The sequence below is a fragment of the Terrapene carolina genome, unplaced genomic scaffold (genome assembly GCF_002925995.2).
Source record: "Terrapene carolina triunguis isolate 2854851 unplaced genomic scaffold, T_m_triunguis-2.0 Scaffold714, whole genome shotgun sequence".
Classification (NCBI taxonomy): Eukaryota; Metazoa; Chordata; order Testudines; family Emydidae; genus Terrapene; species Terrapene triunguis.
In genome coordinates this window covers 22,255,372-22,269,039 of record NW_020665065.1, presented here as the reverse complement: position 1 = coordinate 22,269,039, position 13,668 = coordinate 22,255,372, and the positions used below count along the sequence as shown (strand labels likewise).

At 43.2% G+C, this 13,668-nt stretch overlaps 1 protein-coding gene across 1 annotated transcript in view; it reads right to left on the bottom strand.

Moving 5' to 3' along the window:
- Positions 1-805: 805 nt before the first annotated feature.
- EIF4G3 (eukaryotic translation initiation factor 4 gamma 3) overlaps positions 806-13,668 on the bottom strand; it is a 399,442-nt gene continuing 386,579 nt past the window's right edge. The window contains exons 35-37 of the mRNA XM_026659916.2: positions 11,620-11,701; positions 5,731-5,877; positions 806-2,916 (exon numbers count right to left, since the gene is read on the bottom strand). Coding sequence (XP_026515701.1) covers positions 2,735-2,916; positions 5,731-5,877; positions 11,620-11,701 — 411 coding nt within the window. The 3' untranslated portion in view covers positions 806-2,734. The remainder of the gene's footprint in view (positions 2,917-5,730; positions 5,878-11,619; positions 11,702-13,668) is intronic.

Here is a 13,668-nt window from a genome sequence, read left to right as displayed (position 1 = left end):
CCTGGCATAGCTATGCTAGCGTAACCCTGTAGTGTAGGTGCAGCCTACACTGATGGAAGGAGTTTTTCCATAGGTGTAGGAACACCATCTCCTCAGATAACAACACATTCTTCTGTCAACACAGCTGCATCTACAATGGGAGATAGATCAGCACACCCAACTGACGTCGCTATGTCTACCTAACTTTTAAGTGAAGTCCAAGCACTGTACTACACACAAACTTGCACTGGTTTAATTAAAGCAGTGAAAACCCCTGTGTGGACATTATTTTTTTGGTTTAAGAGTGACTTAGTCCCAAAGAAGAGTGCCTATGAAACCCTTTGCACTGGTTTATCACTTCTGTAATTAAATTGGTACAACTCTGCACGGACAAGCCCAGAATTTTTCAACAATTTGTAGAAACAGCTCTTTGACCAGGAAGGCTGCAGGCAAAAGCTGCTGAGACTTGGGAATGATTAGCTGTCTTTAATGTAAGTGGGTACATATACGTGGGTATATTAAGGATGGTTTTTTTTATGTTTTAACAATACACCAGAGAAAGTGTTTTATTGTTACTAAAAAAAATGGTCTAGTCTTTTAGGGCACGGGTTATCCATCTTTGATTTCATAGTGTGGACCAAATGTTAATGGAGAGCCTGGTCTCCTGGACACCTCTCCCTCCATCCACAACCAGACACCTTGTTCACTCCCACTAGCAATCAAATATCATCCCTGTGCATGTACAGCAATTATTTACATTTAAAAGTAAGAGTAGGAAAGTATTTAATGTATTTGTAGCCTTTAAAAAAGTGATTTAGCAGCTGGAGAGAAAGAGATAGCACCATGTGAGTGGCCAGCACTCCACAGACCACTACCAAGTGCTCCATAAACCACCTGCCAGAGCTTCATGGGTCGGTCATGGTCCACGGACCACAGTTCACAAATTATCATTTTAGCGCTTCACAAGCTTTGCAGATTGTGGATGCATCTTCATAGTGAGAGCCAGCAGGTCATCTTTGGTTGTTCAAGAGAGATACACAGAGACTTAATTTGCTCAGAAGCAGCTCAGTTTTGTGGAGTGTACTTTGTATGGTACCAGCCCTGTGAAGAAGGGCATGCTTGAGTCATCTTTGGACACAGAGATAGTACGTACACCAATTTGTGCCAGAGAAGCCAGTGCCCAGGCAGTACTCAGACTTCATACACCAGTAGAGATTGGGCAGAGATGGGAAGAGCACTGTGTCACTTGCAGCACTTGTTTCACCCCTTTTGCTTAATGTTGTAGTTTCTTTATTTTCTTTTGTTTTTTGTTTTTTACTCCTGGGGGTTTTGGGTTCCTTAAGCACAGCAAGGCAACTGACAGACACAAAGAACAGCAGTGGTGGCTGGGTGACAATGGATGTACAAGCCATTGAGAAGAGATGTTGGTTATCTGGTTCCAAGGCTGCAACCTGTTTAGATAGAGCTACCACCATAACAATGCAGTGTTCTTGAGTCACAAGACACACTGTAGTCCAACAGCTGCCAAACTAAGCAGGGGTCAGTAATTTTATTGCCCCCATAGGTCATCTCCCAGCCTAGAGGAGAAGTATTTGAAACTGGATAAACCTAGCTTGTATAGTGACGCAGCTAGCTGCTCCTCAGCCTTAACTTCTGCAAAAAGGGTCTCCCAAGCAGCAACCCCACATTTACCGCAATGGCCTACACCCCTCTTTTTTGGTGTAGAGACACATACACACACACTATATAAACAAATTTGGATCCAGAATCTACACATTGAGAAGGAAGACAGCACCACTCAGAAATGGTGGCGCATTCAGCAGCTCTCTAAAGGAGAAATCGCTTTACTTTCTTGTAAACTTGCAATGTTTGTCTTTATTTTTGTTCTTTATATTTTCAAAGTGAAAAGAAATACTATTGAGTCATTTTCTTTCTTTTTTTAAATATTTGTTCTATGTATTTACAAGCCTTAAAGTCGTTCTAAAGGTTTTGAAAATATCACTAGTACTTTTTTTCCCCCAGGGTAGCACTTTGTTTTGAATGAGTTTTTCTTGGAGCACTCTGGTCCACACCGTTTTTCTCAAATGCATTTCCTTCGGTTCCAAGGTTATGTATGTTTCAATTACTATTTTCTTTTTAATCTCTGAAGCAAGCTGAGAGGCAGGCAGAAAAATATGACGACAATTAAAAAAAAAAATAAAAAAGATCTCTCCCTCATGTAGCTTACCCCAAACCCTGTTGAAAGTTTATCTACCATGCTTTGAAACAAAACTGAGGTGCAGCTGAAAGGGAGGGTAATTTATTTCTCTGCTTTTTTCTATCATACAATTTGTTTACAGAAACTGCAAATGTAAAAATTACACTGGCATTTGCAGTCCTTAAAATAATAAATTAAAGTTTTCAACTTTTTTTTTGCTAAACAGATCTGTTTTTTAAAGTATGAGTCCTTGTTTAAAAAGAAAAGAAAAAATGATTAAAACAGAAAATATTTTCTATAAATAATACATGTATTTTGGTTTAGTGCTCCCGCCCTCAGGTTTGAAGTTTACTTTTTTTTCCCAAGTACCTTTTTCCTCCATGATCACCTTTATGTTTATCTATTTTTTTTCCTCTCCCACTCGTGCATATGTGGGGGAAGGAGGGGGTTATGTGCGAGAATTGGCCTTGCTGCACTGTGATTGGCGAAGACGTGAAACTTTTTAAAAAAATACTTAAATTGTTTCTTTTTTTTGTTTTGTTTTCTGTATTTTAAGTTTTAATTATCCTCTGATTCCTCTTCAGCCTCTCGTAGCCATGTGAAGAACGCTGTGACTGATTTCAGTGCTACTCCTTTCCCATTCTGCTCTCCTGGGTCCTTGCTGCTTTCCCATTTGTAGAAGGCATCCTCTGAGATCACCTCCTCGTCATACAGGCAATCAAAAAACATCCGTAACAGATCTGCAAGGGGGAAACATCTGTTTAGTAATGTACAGTAGTTGGTAGACAAGGAAATACAGAAATGATTAGAGATATCAGTTTAAAACCTGAATAAAAGTGGCCTTTGTGATTAATGTGCATAAGCCTTGTCAAGCCTTGTCAGGCTAAGCAGTGTTAGGCCTAAAACTTCCGGAAGTTGTAAGAAGCGAGTACAGTTGAATCCTGCAAGCATAAGCATAATCTAGCTAGGAAGCTTTATAGACTAAGAAGGAAACTCTGTAAAGATAGATACAGACGTGTGGTTACTATGCTCTGCAACCAAATACCTCTTTAAGCTAACTCGAGCATTTTTGAGTCTAGCAAATTGACCACAATTAGCCGCATAGAGAAGAGCTGAGCTGAGCACAGGTGCACAGTTCATAAGATCAAGACAACCGCAAATACCACACTGAAACATTTGGCCACTTTCATTGGTTGACCTGTTTTGAAACACGGCCAGCAAATACCGTATAAATAAGGTGTGAAGACGCAAGTGTTTTGTGTGTGTGTTGACCTAAAAGAGATCACTCTTTGTCAGACTCACATACACCCCCTGAACCAAAGGGACTTGCGCTTCACCGACTATCTGTACCTGGCCAGTGCAGGAAACAGTCGACTGAAAGATAATGTATCTTTGGAAGAATGCAGGGTAAGGCTTCGGACTGACGAGGTCTGGTTGTGCTCGAGCTAGTTAATCTTAAATCTGTATTAATACCATAGTTTAAGTATATTAGTAAATTGTTTAAGTTGTTTAAAAATAGTAGTAGTCAATAGTTAATCAATATATAGTAACTGTATATGTTTTGTGCCTTGCTGGAAGCAGGTACAGCGCTGGTGAAGCTAGTAGTCTGTAAACAATAATAGCTTTGCATGTTGCTGTGGCTGTCTTCAGTATAAGTTGTCATTCAGTTTATCGTAAAAGTTTATAAGTTGTTAAATAAGTTAATAGGAAGGTTAAAATTAGTAAACTATAGTTAAGTTAATAGGAAAGTTAAAATTAGTAAACTATAGTTAATTAATGTATCAGTATTTCATATAAATGTGTGTTGGTTGGGAATGGTTACAATACACGTTAAGTCACTAGGCACATTCTGTCTGTGTTGCCTTTATGGTTGTAAGTCATTAAAAACCTTTCTTAAGGAATAATTAGTTGTTTAGTTTCTCTTTTGCGGACACTACTCAACCTCATTACATCTGTGTTGGGTGGTGGGAAGTAGCGATCACCCAGAGCCCCCCCTAGGGTCCTGATGTGTGCCTCCTCCTTCCATTAATCTCCACAGCCTTTATTACAGTGAGAAGTGGAAAAGCAAGTAGTGGGAACTGCTGTTAATAGTGGTTGTGCCCTGATTATGCAGGCTATGAAGGTTAAATACACACTTGCTAAAGTAAAGTTTCCTCTGATGCTACAGAACATGCTGTCATATGCTAAACAGAGGGCTGGAAAGGCAGCAGCGTGTGCGTGTATACTAGCAAATGGCCATGGAACAGAATCTACAGTGGCCATTCTGAGCTACCTAGTTTCACTAGTTTAGAAATTATGACAGCACCTATGTTACAGATATGGAGATTTCTTGAAGTATCCTGGAAAAACCTTACTGAATTAAGTTTAAGATTCTTTGGAGTCCATTGCATTAAATGGAAAGGTTATCTATGACTGTGGGCCAGGTTTGTATGTAATCTCTCCAGGGAGGAAATGTGATGTGAACCCTGGGAAGTATTATGAACTTCAAATGACTGTACTGAACAACGTGCCAGACAAGAATTGACTTTGGGGATAAACAGGGTCAAGTGATTTGCTTGGGGGAATCTCTAGGGGGAGATGAATGCAAATTCCCCACCCCGTTTATGCAAAAAGCCAGCCTTTAGAAGTTATGCCTTGAGGAGACCATTGTCTGCTGATTACCTGTTCCCAGAGTCTCAAGATCAAAGGCCCAAGCTGTATAAAGGAAAGACTGACCTATTCATGAGTGTTTTAGTTCTGAGCTAAGGCTGTCTATTATGAACATGTAATCAAAGAAAAAACCCATGCTGGGTTTGAAGAACTGACTTCCACCAGAGTCCTGGTTGGAGCTGAGATGTGTTGGAGTCTGGTAGGCTTATTATCATGCATGTAGGTTCTTTTATGGTTTTTAATAAGTTTTCTCTGTAATGCTTTAGTCTTAAGAATAAATGTACTTGCTTAGAAAGGGCTGTGTGGTAACTTGGGACTGCTGGCAATTACAACTGTTCACAGCCTTCGGGGAGAAAGCAAAGTGCAGACGTTGGCCTGTTGGGGATATCACAGTGTAGAGAGGGAACTGTACAGCCTGCAAAAACTCCTGTCAGGAGGGAGAGAAACCCGGGTCTCTAACCAAGAGAGGTGACGGCTGAAGACCCAAGAGCCGATGCCCTCAAGGGCTTATGGTGTGGGTGTGCAGGTGCAGTTGCCCTGAAATGTGAGTAAGTAGAGCAATTGCTACTAAATGCAGCAGAGGATTTGAAATTTTTCTTTTTCTTCTCTCCACATTATGGGCATTTCCTTCTTGGCTGCTTATGGTGGCAGCCAATAGAGGAGCTCACCTTCAGCCAGGAGGGTGGGGAAGAGTATTGGTCTACAGCCATGCACTGTATAATTGGATGCTATAATAGTAGTTTGCCTTCAGCCCCCTCGCACGCACCTAACCAGTCTGTTCCCCCTTCAGGAAGAGCACAATCTATCAGACTCTATCTGAGACCCAAATCTAATTCTCCACCTGGATCTTTTCCTTCAATGCCATATAGTGATTTTTCAAATCCCAAACACAAAAAAACACTTACTAGGAGGCTGATCAAGTTTTACTATTGATGCTTGTAGTGCATAAAGTGCTTGTAGTTCCTTCTCTGTATCTGAGTCTAGGTACTTGAGTAAGATCGGCACTCTCTGCTTGATAACAGCAGTGTCCACACGGAAACTAGAAGAATCCGCTGGAGAGAAAAGAAGAACCAGGGTTACTTTTGGTGGGTCTGAGGCCAGGCGCAGGTTTTTCATCATATTTATTTATTCAAATAGAAACGACAAACTCAGGTTAGTCAGAAATGGGAAGAGAACTGAAACAAAAGGGAACCAAAAGAATATGGGCTATTTCTACGATAGGAACATATCTATTTCTCAGTGCTTCTCACTCCCCAAGTACAATGAACACTTTCAGAGACTCCAGACCACATTTTCAGCCAGGCGTCTCTACCCAGCCTTCATGTATGCACGTGCAAAATTGTATTCACATTATACTGGCTATTTCTATAATAGGAAGAGAAAGTTACTCACCTTGTGCGGTAACAATGGTTCTTCGAGATGTGTCCCCCATGGATAGGTGTATTTGTGTCCCAGCACCTCTAATCAGAGATTTTAGGTAGCAGTGTCTGTTCAGCCTGCACATGCGCTCTCCCCCGCTCATGGTCTGCCTCGAAGCTATCTAGCACTGTGTGGATGAACCCCCCTCAGTTCCTTCTCTACCGCAGAGCCCCTTATAGAGAACTGCGAAGTAGAGGAGAGGAGGACGGGTTGTGGAGCACCCATAGGAACACACACCTTGAAGAACTATCGTATTACTGCACAAGGTGAGTAACTTCCTCTTCTTATTCGAGTAGTGTCCCTCTGGGTGCTCCACTGCAGATGACAGGTTTCAGAATGGTAGCTGTGTTAGTCTGTATCAGCAAAAACAACAAGGAGTCCTTGTGGCACCTTAGAGACTAACAAATTTATTTGGGCATAAGCTTTCATGGGCTTGAATCCACTTCATCAGATGCATGGAGTGGAAAATACAGGAGCAGGTATAAATACATGAAAAGATGGGAGTTGCCTTACCAAGTGTGAGGTCAGTCTAACGAGACAATTCAATTAACAATAGGATACCAAGGGAGGAAAAATAACTTTTGTAGTGGTAATGAGAGTGCAAATGACTTCACAGTAGTATTCTCCATGGAGGGCTGGGGCTTCAAAGTAGACTCTGTTACTACAGAGAGTACTGTGGAGCTGAAGATGGCATCAAAGGCTGAATCTCCAGTGATCATATAATGTTCTGTGAAAGTGTGGACAGAAGCCCAAAGTGCTGCTCTGCAGATTTCTGTGATAGGGACATCTTTAAAAAATTTGACCAAGTTAGAAATTGACCTTGTGGAGTGCGTACAAACTCCAGATGAAGGCAACAGGTTGCACCCTTGATAACAGTGATTAATGCAACCAGAGACCCATTTGGATAGTCTTTAAGCCGATATCACGGAGCCTTTGAATCTTTCCATGAGTGAAAGGAAGAGTTTAGAGGACTTCCTGAAGTCCTTAGTCCTGTCCAAGTAGAATGCTTCTAACATCTTGCATATGCAGAATTGCCTCCCTGTTATCACAATGTGATTTTGGGGAAAAAAGGAAGGTGGATCTGTTGATTCATATGGAAAGTGAAGGTAACTTTAGGGAGAAAAGTGGGAGGCAGCCTCAGAATTACTTTGTCTTTAAAAAAGACTATGTAGGGTGGGTGTGCCATCAGGACTGCTATTTCTCCTATGTGCCTAGCTGAGGTGATGGCAATTAGAAATGCTGTCTTCATGGATAGGTGAAAGAGACACCAAGTTGCCATGGGCTCAAAAGGAGGTCTAGTCAAAGCCCTGAGAACTAGGTTAAGATCCCAGGCTGGAGCGGGTGGTCTCACATGTGGGAAGAGATTCCCAATGCCCTTAAGGCAGTGTTTCTCAAACTTTTGTACTGGTGACCCCTTTAACATAGCAAGCCTCTGAGTGCGACCCCCCCCCCCATAAATTAAAAACACTTTAAAATGTATTTAACACTATTATAAATGCTGGAGGCAAAGCGGGGTTTGGGGTGGAGGCTGACAGTTCACGACCCCCCATGTAATAAACTTGTGACCCCCTGAGGGGTCCCGACCTCCAGTTTGAGAACCCCTGCCTTAAGGAATCTCGGTGAGCAAACACTGAGCATCCATCTACCTGATGGTGGAAAGCAGTTATGGCCATGAGATGTACTTTAAGGGAACCAGACTTGTGTTGGCCAGAAGGGGGCAATCAGAATAACTCTTGCTTTGTCTCGTTGAATTTTCAACAGGATCTTGGCTAGAAGAGGAAATGGGGAAAGGCATACAAGAAGTCCCTGTCCCATGGGAGGATGAGGGCATCTCCCAATGAATGTTTCCTCAGGCCAGCCCTGGAGCAGTAAAGAGGACATTTCTTGTTCCAGTATGTAGTGAAGAGATCTGTAGTCAGGATTCCCCAAAGGGCTAATATGTCTCGATGCATCTCTGAGTTCAGTTCCCCCATTCGTGGTCGTGAGAAAAGTTTCGACTAAGACTGTCGGCTGTCACGTTCTGTATCCCTGGTAAATAGATTGCTGAGATGAGCACGTTGTGACTGATGCACAAATTCCAGTTTGAGTGTTTCTGTGCAGAGGGAAGGAGATCTGGCATCCTCCTGGTGATTTATGTAAAACATACAGGTCATATTGTCTGTCATGACTTTCGTGTGTGTGTTCTTGATGGAAGGGAGAAAGTGTGCACAGATGTTCCTGACAGCTTCTAGCTACAAAAGATGGATATGGAGGGTTGCTTCCGTGGAAGCCCACTTGCCCTGAACCTTGTGGTCATGTAGATGAGTTCCCCAGCTTATTAGGGAGTCAGAGGTGGTTGCACGAATGGCATGCCTACTCGGACATTGGATGGGTCTTTCCACCAGTCTATAAGTGCTTTACTGCAGAGGGCAGTGATAGCAGTTTTGTTAGTCTGTCCCTGCTCGGGGAATAGACAGAACTGAGCCATATCTGAAGACATCTCATGAACATCTGGGCATTTGGGGTGACGAAGGTGCATGCTGCCATATGACCAAGCAGCTGCAGGCAGTTTCTGGACAATGTTTGGGGGCTGGCCTGAACTGTCTCTCTGAGACTTGTGAGGGTGCTGAGGCTGGGTAGCAAGAGGAATGCTCTTGCTTGTACTGTGTAGAGGTTGGCACCAATAAACTCGTCACTGTACCAGGGACAGTGTTGATTTCTGTAAGCTGAGCTGCAGGCTCAGCTGTGCAAATGTGCGCATGGTCATCTGGGTGGCTTGTATGGTGTCCTTGAACAAGGGAGCCTTGAGGAGGCAGTCGTCTAAGTATGGGTAGACAATGCCCAATGTTTGTAGATATGCTGCTATGACAGCGAGAATCTTGGAGAATACTGTGGGTGTGGACAAGAGGCCGAATAGGAGCATCCTGTACTGATAATGGTCCTGCCCAATGGTAAATCGTAGGAATCTCCTGTGTGTTGTGGAAGTAGGCATCTTGTAGGTTGAGGGCTGAAAACCAACCTCCTTCTTTAGAGCTGGAATAATGGCTGCTAGCATGACCATCTTGAACTTCTGCGCCTTCACATATTTATTTAATGCCCTTAGATCTAGAATGGGTCTCTAACCTCCCTTCACCTTGGGGATCAGGAAATAATGAGAGTAAAATCCCTTGCCCCTGAGTTGTGCCAGGACTGGTTCTATGGCACCTAGGCGTAACAAATGAGCTATTTCCTGATGAAGTAAGTTCTCATGAGAAGGGTCCTTGAAGAGGGACAGGGAAGGAGAGAGAGAATGGGGAGACACTTTAATTGAATGGCGTAACCCTTTTAAATAATCTCCTAGATCCATCTGTCAGAGATGATAGTCTCCCAACTGCTGTGAAAGGGGCAGGCAATTTCTGAAGGGGCATGACATGTGTAGCAGCAGCTAATGTTGCAAGGTATAATTGTTTGGGCCCTCTACCAACCCATCAAAAGTGCTTAGAAGAGGCAGTCTAAGAGGTCGCAGTTTGGGGTGCTGACTGCTTCCACTTTTGAACCCTGGGCCTCTTATGCTGCAGCTCATAACAGCACTGAAATGGTGGGTATCGAGGAGGTCATGACCTGTGCTGTGGCTGAAAGCTATATCTTCTCTTCTGTCCTGCAGTGTAGATTCCCAGGGAGCATAATGTGGCCTGGGAATCCCTCAAGGGGTGAAGAAAAGAGTCTGTCTTCTCTGCAAAGAGCTTGGGCCCTTCACATGGGAGATCTTGTCTGCAGCTCTTTGGATAACCAGAAAGATATAGCCAAGAAGCCTGCCTCATTACCACTGCCACAGACATGGAGCGGGCCGCTGTATAGGCTGTGTCCAGTGCTGTCTGTAGTGCCATACTGGATATTAACTGACCTCTGACAATAGCCTAAAACTGTTCCTTTTGAGTCTTCGGTAAATGGTCCAGAAAAACATTGAGTTTTCTATAATAAAATCATATTTGGCCATGGCAGCCCAAGGCAGACCATAAGGAAGGGAGAGCACTGAACAGATGTTGCTACCTAAAATCTCCCATTAGAGGCACAGGGGTGCAGATACACCTACAGTGGAGTGCTCCTAGGGACACTACTCGAAGAACATATAATCTGCTTCTCAATGCTTCCCACTCCCCAAATATAGTGAACACTTTCAAAAACTCTGGACCACATTTTCAGTGAGGCCTCTATCCAGCCTTCATGTATGCACATGCACTTGAATACTCGAACATCTACGCACAAAGAGAGGCTGAACATTTTCTTTTTTCCCAGAGATTTGAAATAATTACAAGGACGTTTTTCTCAAAAGACAAACAGGAATAGAACACTAAATCACAAATAAGAAAATCAAAGTATATCAAACCCTGCTAGAAGTCCACAAAAATGTACACCACCATGGGAAGAGTTATCTGTAGAAAAATATTCAGCAGCTTTTAACCAGCATATAAACAAAAGAGCATGATAGAGAAAATCTGAGCAAAAATAAATAAACCTAGATAGAGATGATAGAAAACAAAACCAGAACAAGACATTACTGATATTTACAGAGCAAGGATGTATCAGGAAACCCCTAAATATGAATGATAAAATCCTGCAGCATCTAGACTTTAACAGTAGGTGGCCTCAAGAAGATTATACTCTCAGAGAAAAAAGCTCTCCCTGGATTTTGGCCTCTCTGAAATCCATGCAACAGTGAGATGAAATTCAATTACACCCATCCCAAGAGCAAACACTTGAAAGAAAGAATGGTTTTTAAAAGGCTGAAACCTCACAGACAGTTCAATCCAGACACCTGTAAAATAGTAGCTGCTTTGTTAGCACATTCTCATGATTCCTGTTATCTTAGAGGAAAATAACAGCAGTATTTAAGCCACATAAATTTACTTTTCTCTAGTATCAAACTTTGAAAGTGAAATGCTGCACTCTCCATGTTCCATGGACAGTGGGGACCTCTGCAAAGATTTTAAGTCCAATTTTGTATTTAGAGCACCAGAAAAAAACAGAACCTGTTTCAGAATAGCATCTAGTGGATTTTCATCTACATCGGAAAATCAACAATCAGGCATAATTCAACAGAGCTGGAAGTCCTTGCTCAAGGGGGACCCAGGTGCTGCAGGTAAAGACTTGAGGGGCACTGGCAGACCTATGTTTGGGAAGGGGCAGCTGGCACATCTCTCCTGCACTATGACTGGCTCTTGACAGTGGTATCAGTACTTCACTTTCTTCAGCACTAAAACTGTACAATCTGGGAGAAAAAAATCTTGATGCACAATTTGTATCAAAGGTTAGCCAGCCTCAAACAGAAAAATAAGTGGTTAAAACCCAAGTAATCTGTAAATTCATTACTTTCATATTTGATTGTTTTGTACAGCCTTAGCTTGAAAGTTACTCACCTATAATGGCTGCTTTACAAACTGCTGTCATTAAAGCTCTAAGGAATGTAGGTGAACTCATTTGGCCTTCATCTAGATTAGCCTGAAATCAAGAGTAAATGGACCAGTTAAAAGCACTCTAATGTACAACAGAAACTGTTTCCAAAATCCACTGCTGAATTTGGCACTAAGTGCAAGTTCAGTGAAAGCTGCTGCAGTAGGAATCCAATCCATCCCTTGTGTAAAAATTCATCTTCCCCATTAAACTTCTTGAAAATAGCTCAGCTGTGTTAATGTTTGCCAATATATCTAATCAACACTACAATCTATTGAACTACACACGTTCACTATTCATTTAGCTAGAGAAATAATACTTGGCATTTATACAACATTTTACATTTCCAAAATGATAGACAATTTTTAATTAGTCACATTACACAATACCCCTGTAAGGTGAGTCTTATACTCATCATACAGATTGGAAACTGACAAAGTGGTTAAATGACTTGCCCAAATCTACAAGAGAGCTGATGGCAAAGCCAGGACCAGAACCAGAACTGAGATGTTCCCAGACTTTCAGTCTTGTGATCTCTCCTCCGGACTATGCTGACTCTACAGCAGTAGAAAAATGACCTGTTTCTGACAAACTGTGTTAACAAGAGAGAGCTGAAATGGTGCTGACCTACATTTAGTTGCAAGCATACATCAAGATAAGAACATAAGAACAGCCATACTGTGTCAGACCAATGGTTTATCCTGTCTCTGACAGTGGCCAATGCCAGATGAGGGAATGAACTGAACAAGGCAAATTTGAGTGATCCATCCTCTGTCATCCAGTCCCAGCTTCTGGCAGTTGGAGGTTTAGGGACACCCAGAGCATGGGGTTGCATTCCCTGATCATCTCAGTTAATAGCCATTGATGGACCAATCCTCCATGAACTTATCTAATTCTTTTTTGAACCCAGATATACTTTTGGCCTTCATAATATCCCATGGCAATCAGTCCCACGTGTTGACATTGCATTGTGAGAAGAACTTCCTTTCATTTGTTTTAAACCTGCTATTAATTTAATTGAATAAAAATCAGTTACTAACCTGTAACTGTTGTTCTTCGAGATGTGTTGCTCATGTCCATTCAATGTAGGTGTGTGCTCGCCTCAAGCACCGTCGCCGGAAAGTTTTCCCCTCAGTGGTATCCGTTGGGTCAGTTCTGGTGCCCCCTGGAGTCGTGCCCTCATAGCGCCAGATACAGGGCCCTGCCACCCCCTATGTTTCTCCTTCCCGGCTATCTCCAACAGAGGGGTGGGGGTGAGAGTCAGGGCCATTCTTAGGCATATGCAGCATATGCAGCTGCATAGGGCACCCGAAAATTTGGGGCACCACCACTATCATAGGCACCGACTTCTCATCGTGCCGGGGGGTGCTCGACCTCCCCGCTCTGCTCCAGCTCTGGAGCATCCACCCATGGAGTCCACGCCTATGACCGGGACAGCAGGTAAGAGCGGGTCAGCTCCCGCACACCCAGTGCGCGCTGCAGTCTCCTTACTAAGCAGAAGGCAGGGGCCATATTCACAGAGCCGAATGCACTGGCGTAGGGGCACCAGTTGCACTGAGCATAGGGGCACCAGTTTAAGAATACTGCGTAGGGCCCCATAAATCCTAAGGACGGCCCTGGTGAGAGTGGGAGTTTGGTATGGACATGAACACCACATCTCAAAGAACAACAGTTATGGAAGGTTAGCGTTTTTCTTCTTCGAGTGCTTGCTCATGTCCATTCCAATGCAGGTGACTCCCAAGTAGGTATAGGAGGAGGGTTCGGAGTTCATTGACAAACAGATTGTAGCACTGCTCTGCAGGGCCGGCTCCAGGCACCAGCTTCTCAAGCAGGTGCTTGGGGCGGCCGTTCCGGACAGGGGCGGCAGTTCCAGGTATTCGGCGGCAATTCGGTGGACGGTCCCTCACTCCGCCTGGGAGTGAAGGACCTCCCGCCGAATTGCTGCCTCCAGAACGCGATCGCGGCTTTTTTTAGATCGCGATTGCGGCTTTTTTTTTTTTTTTTTTTTTTTTTTT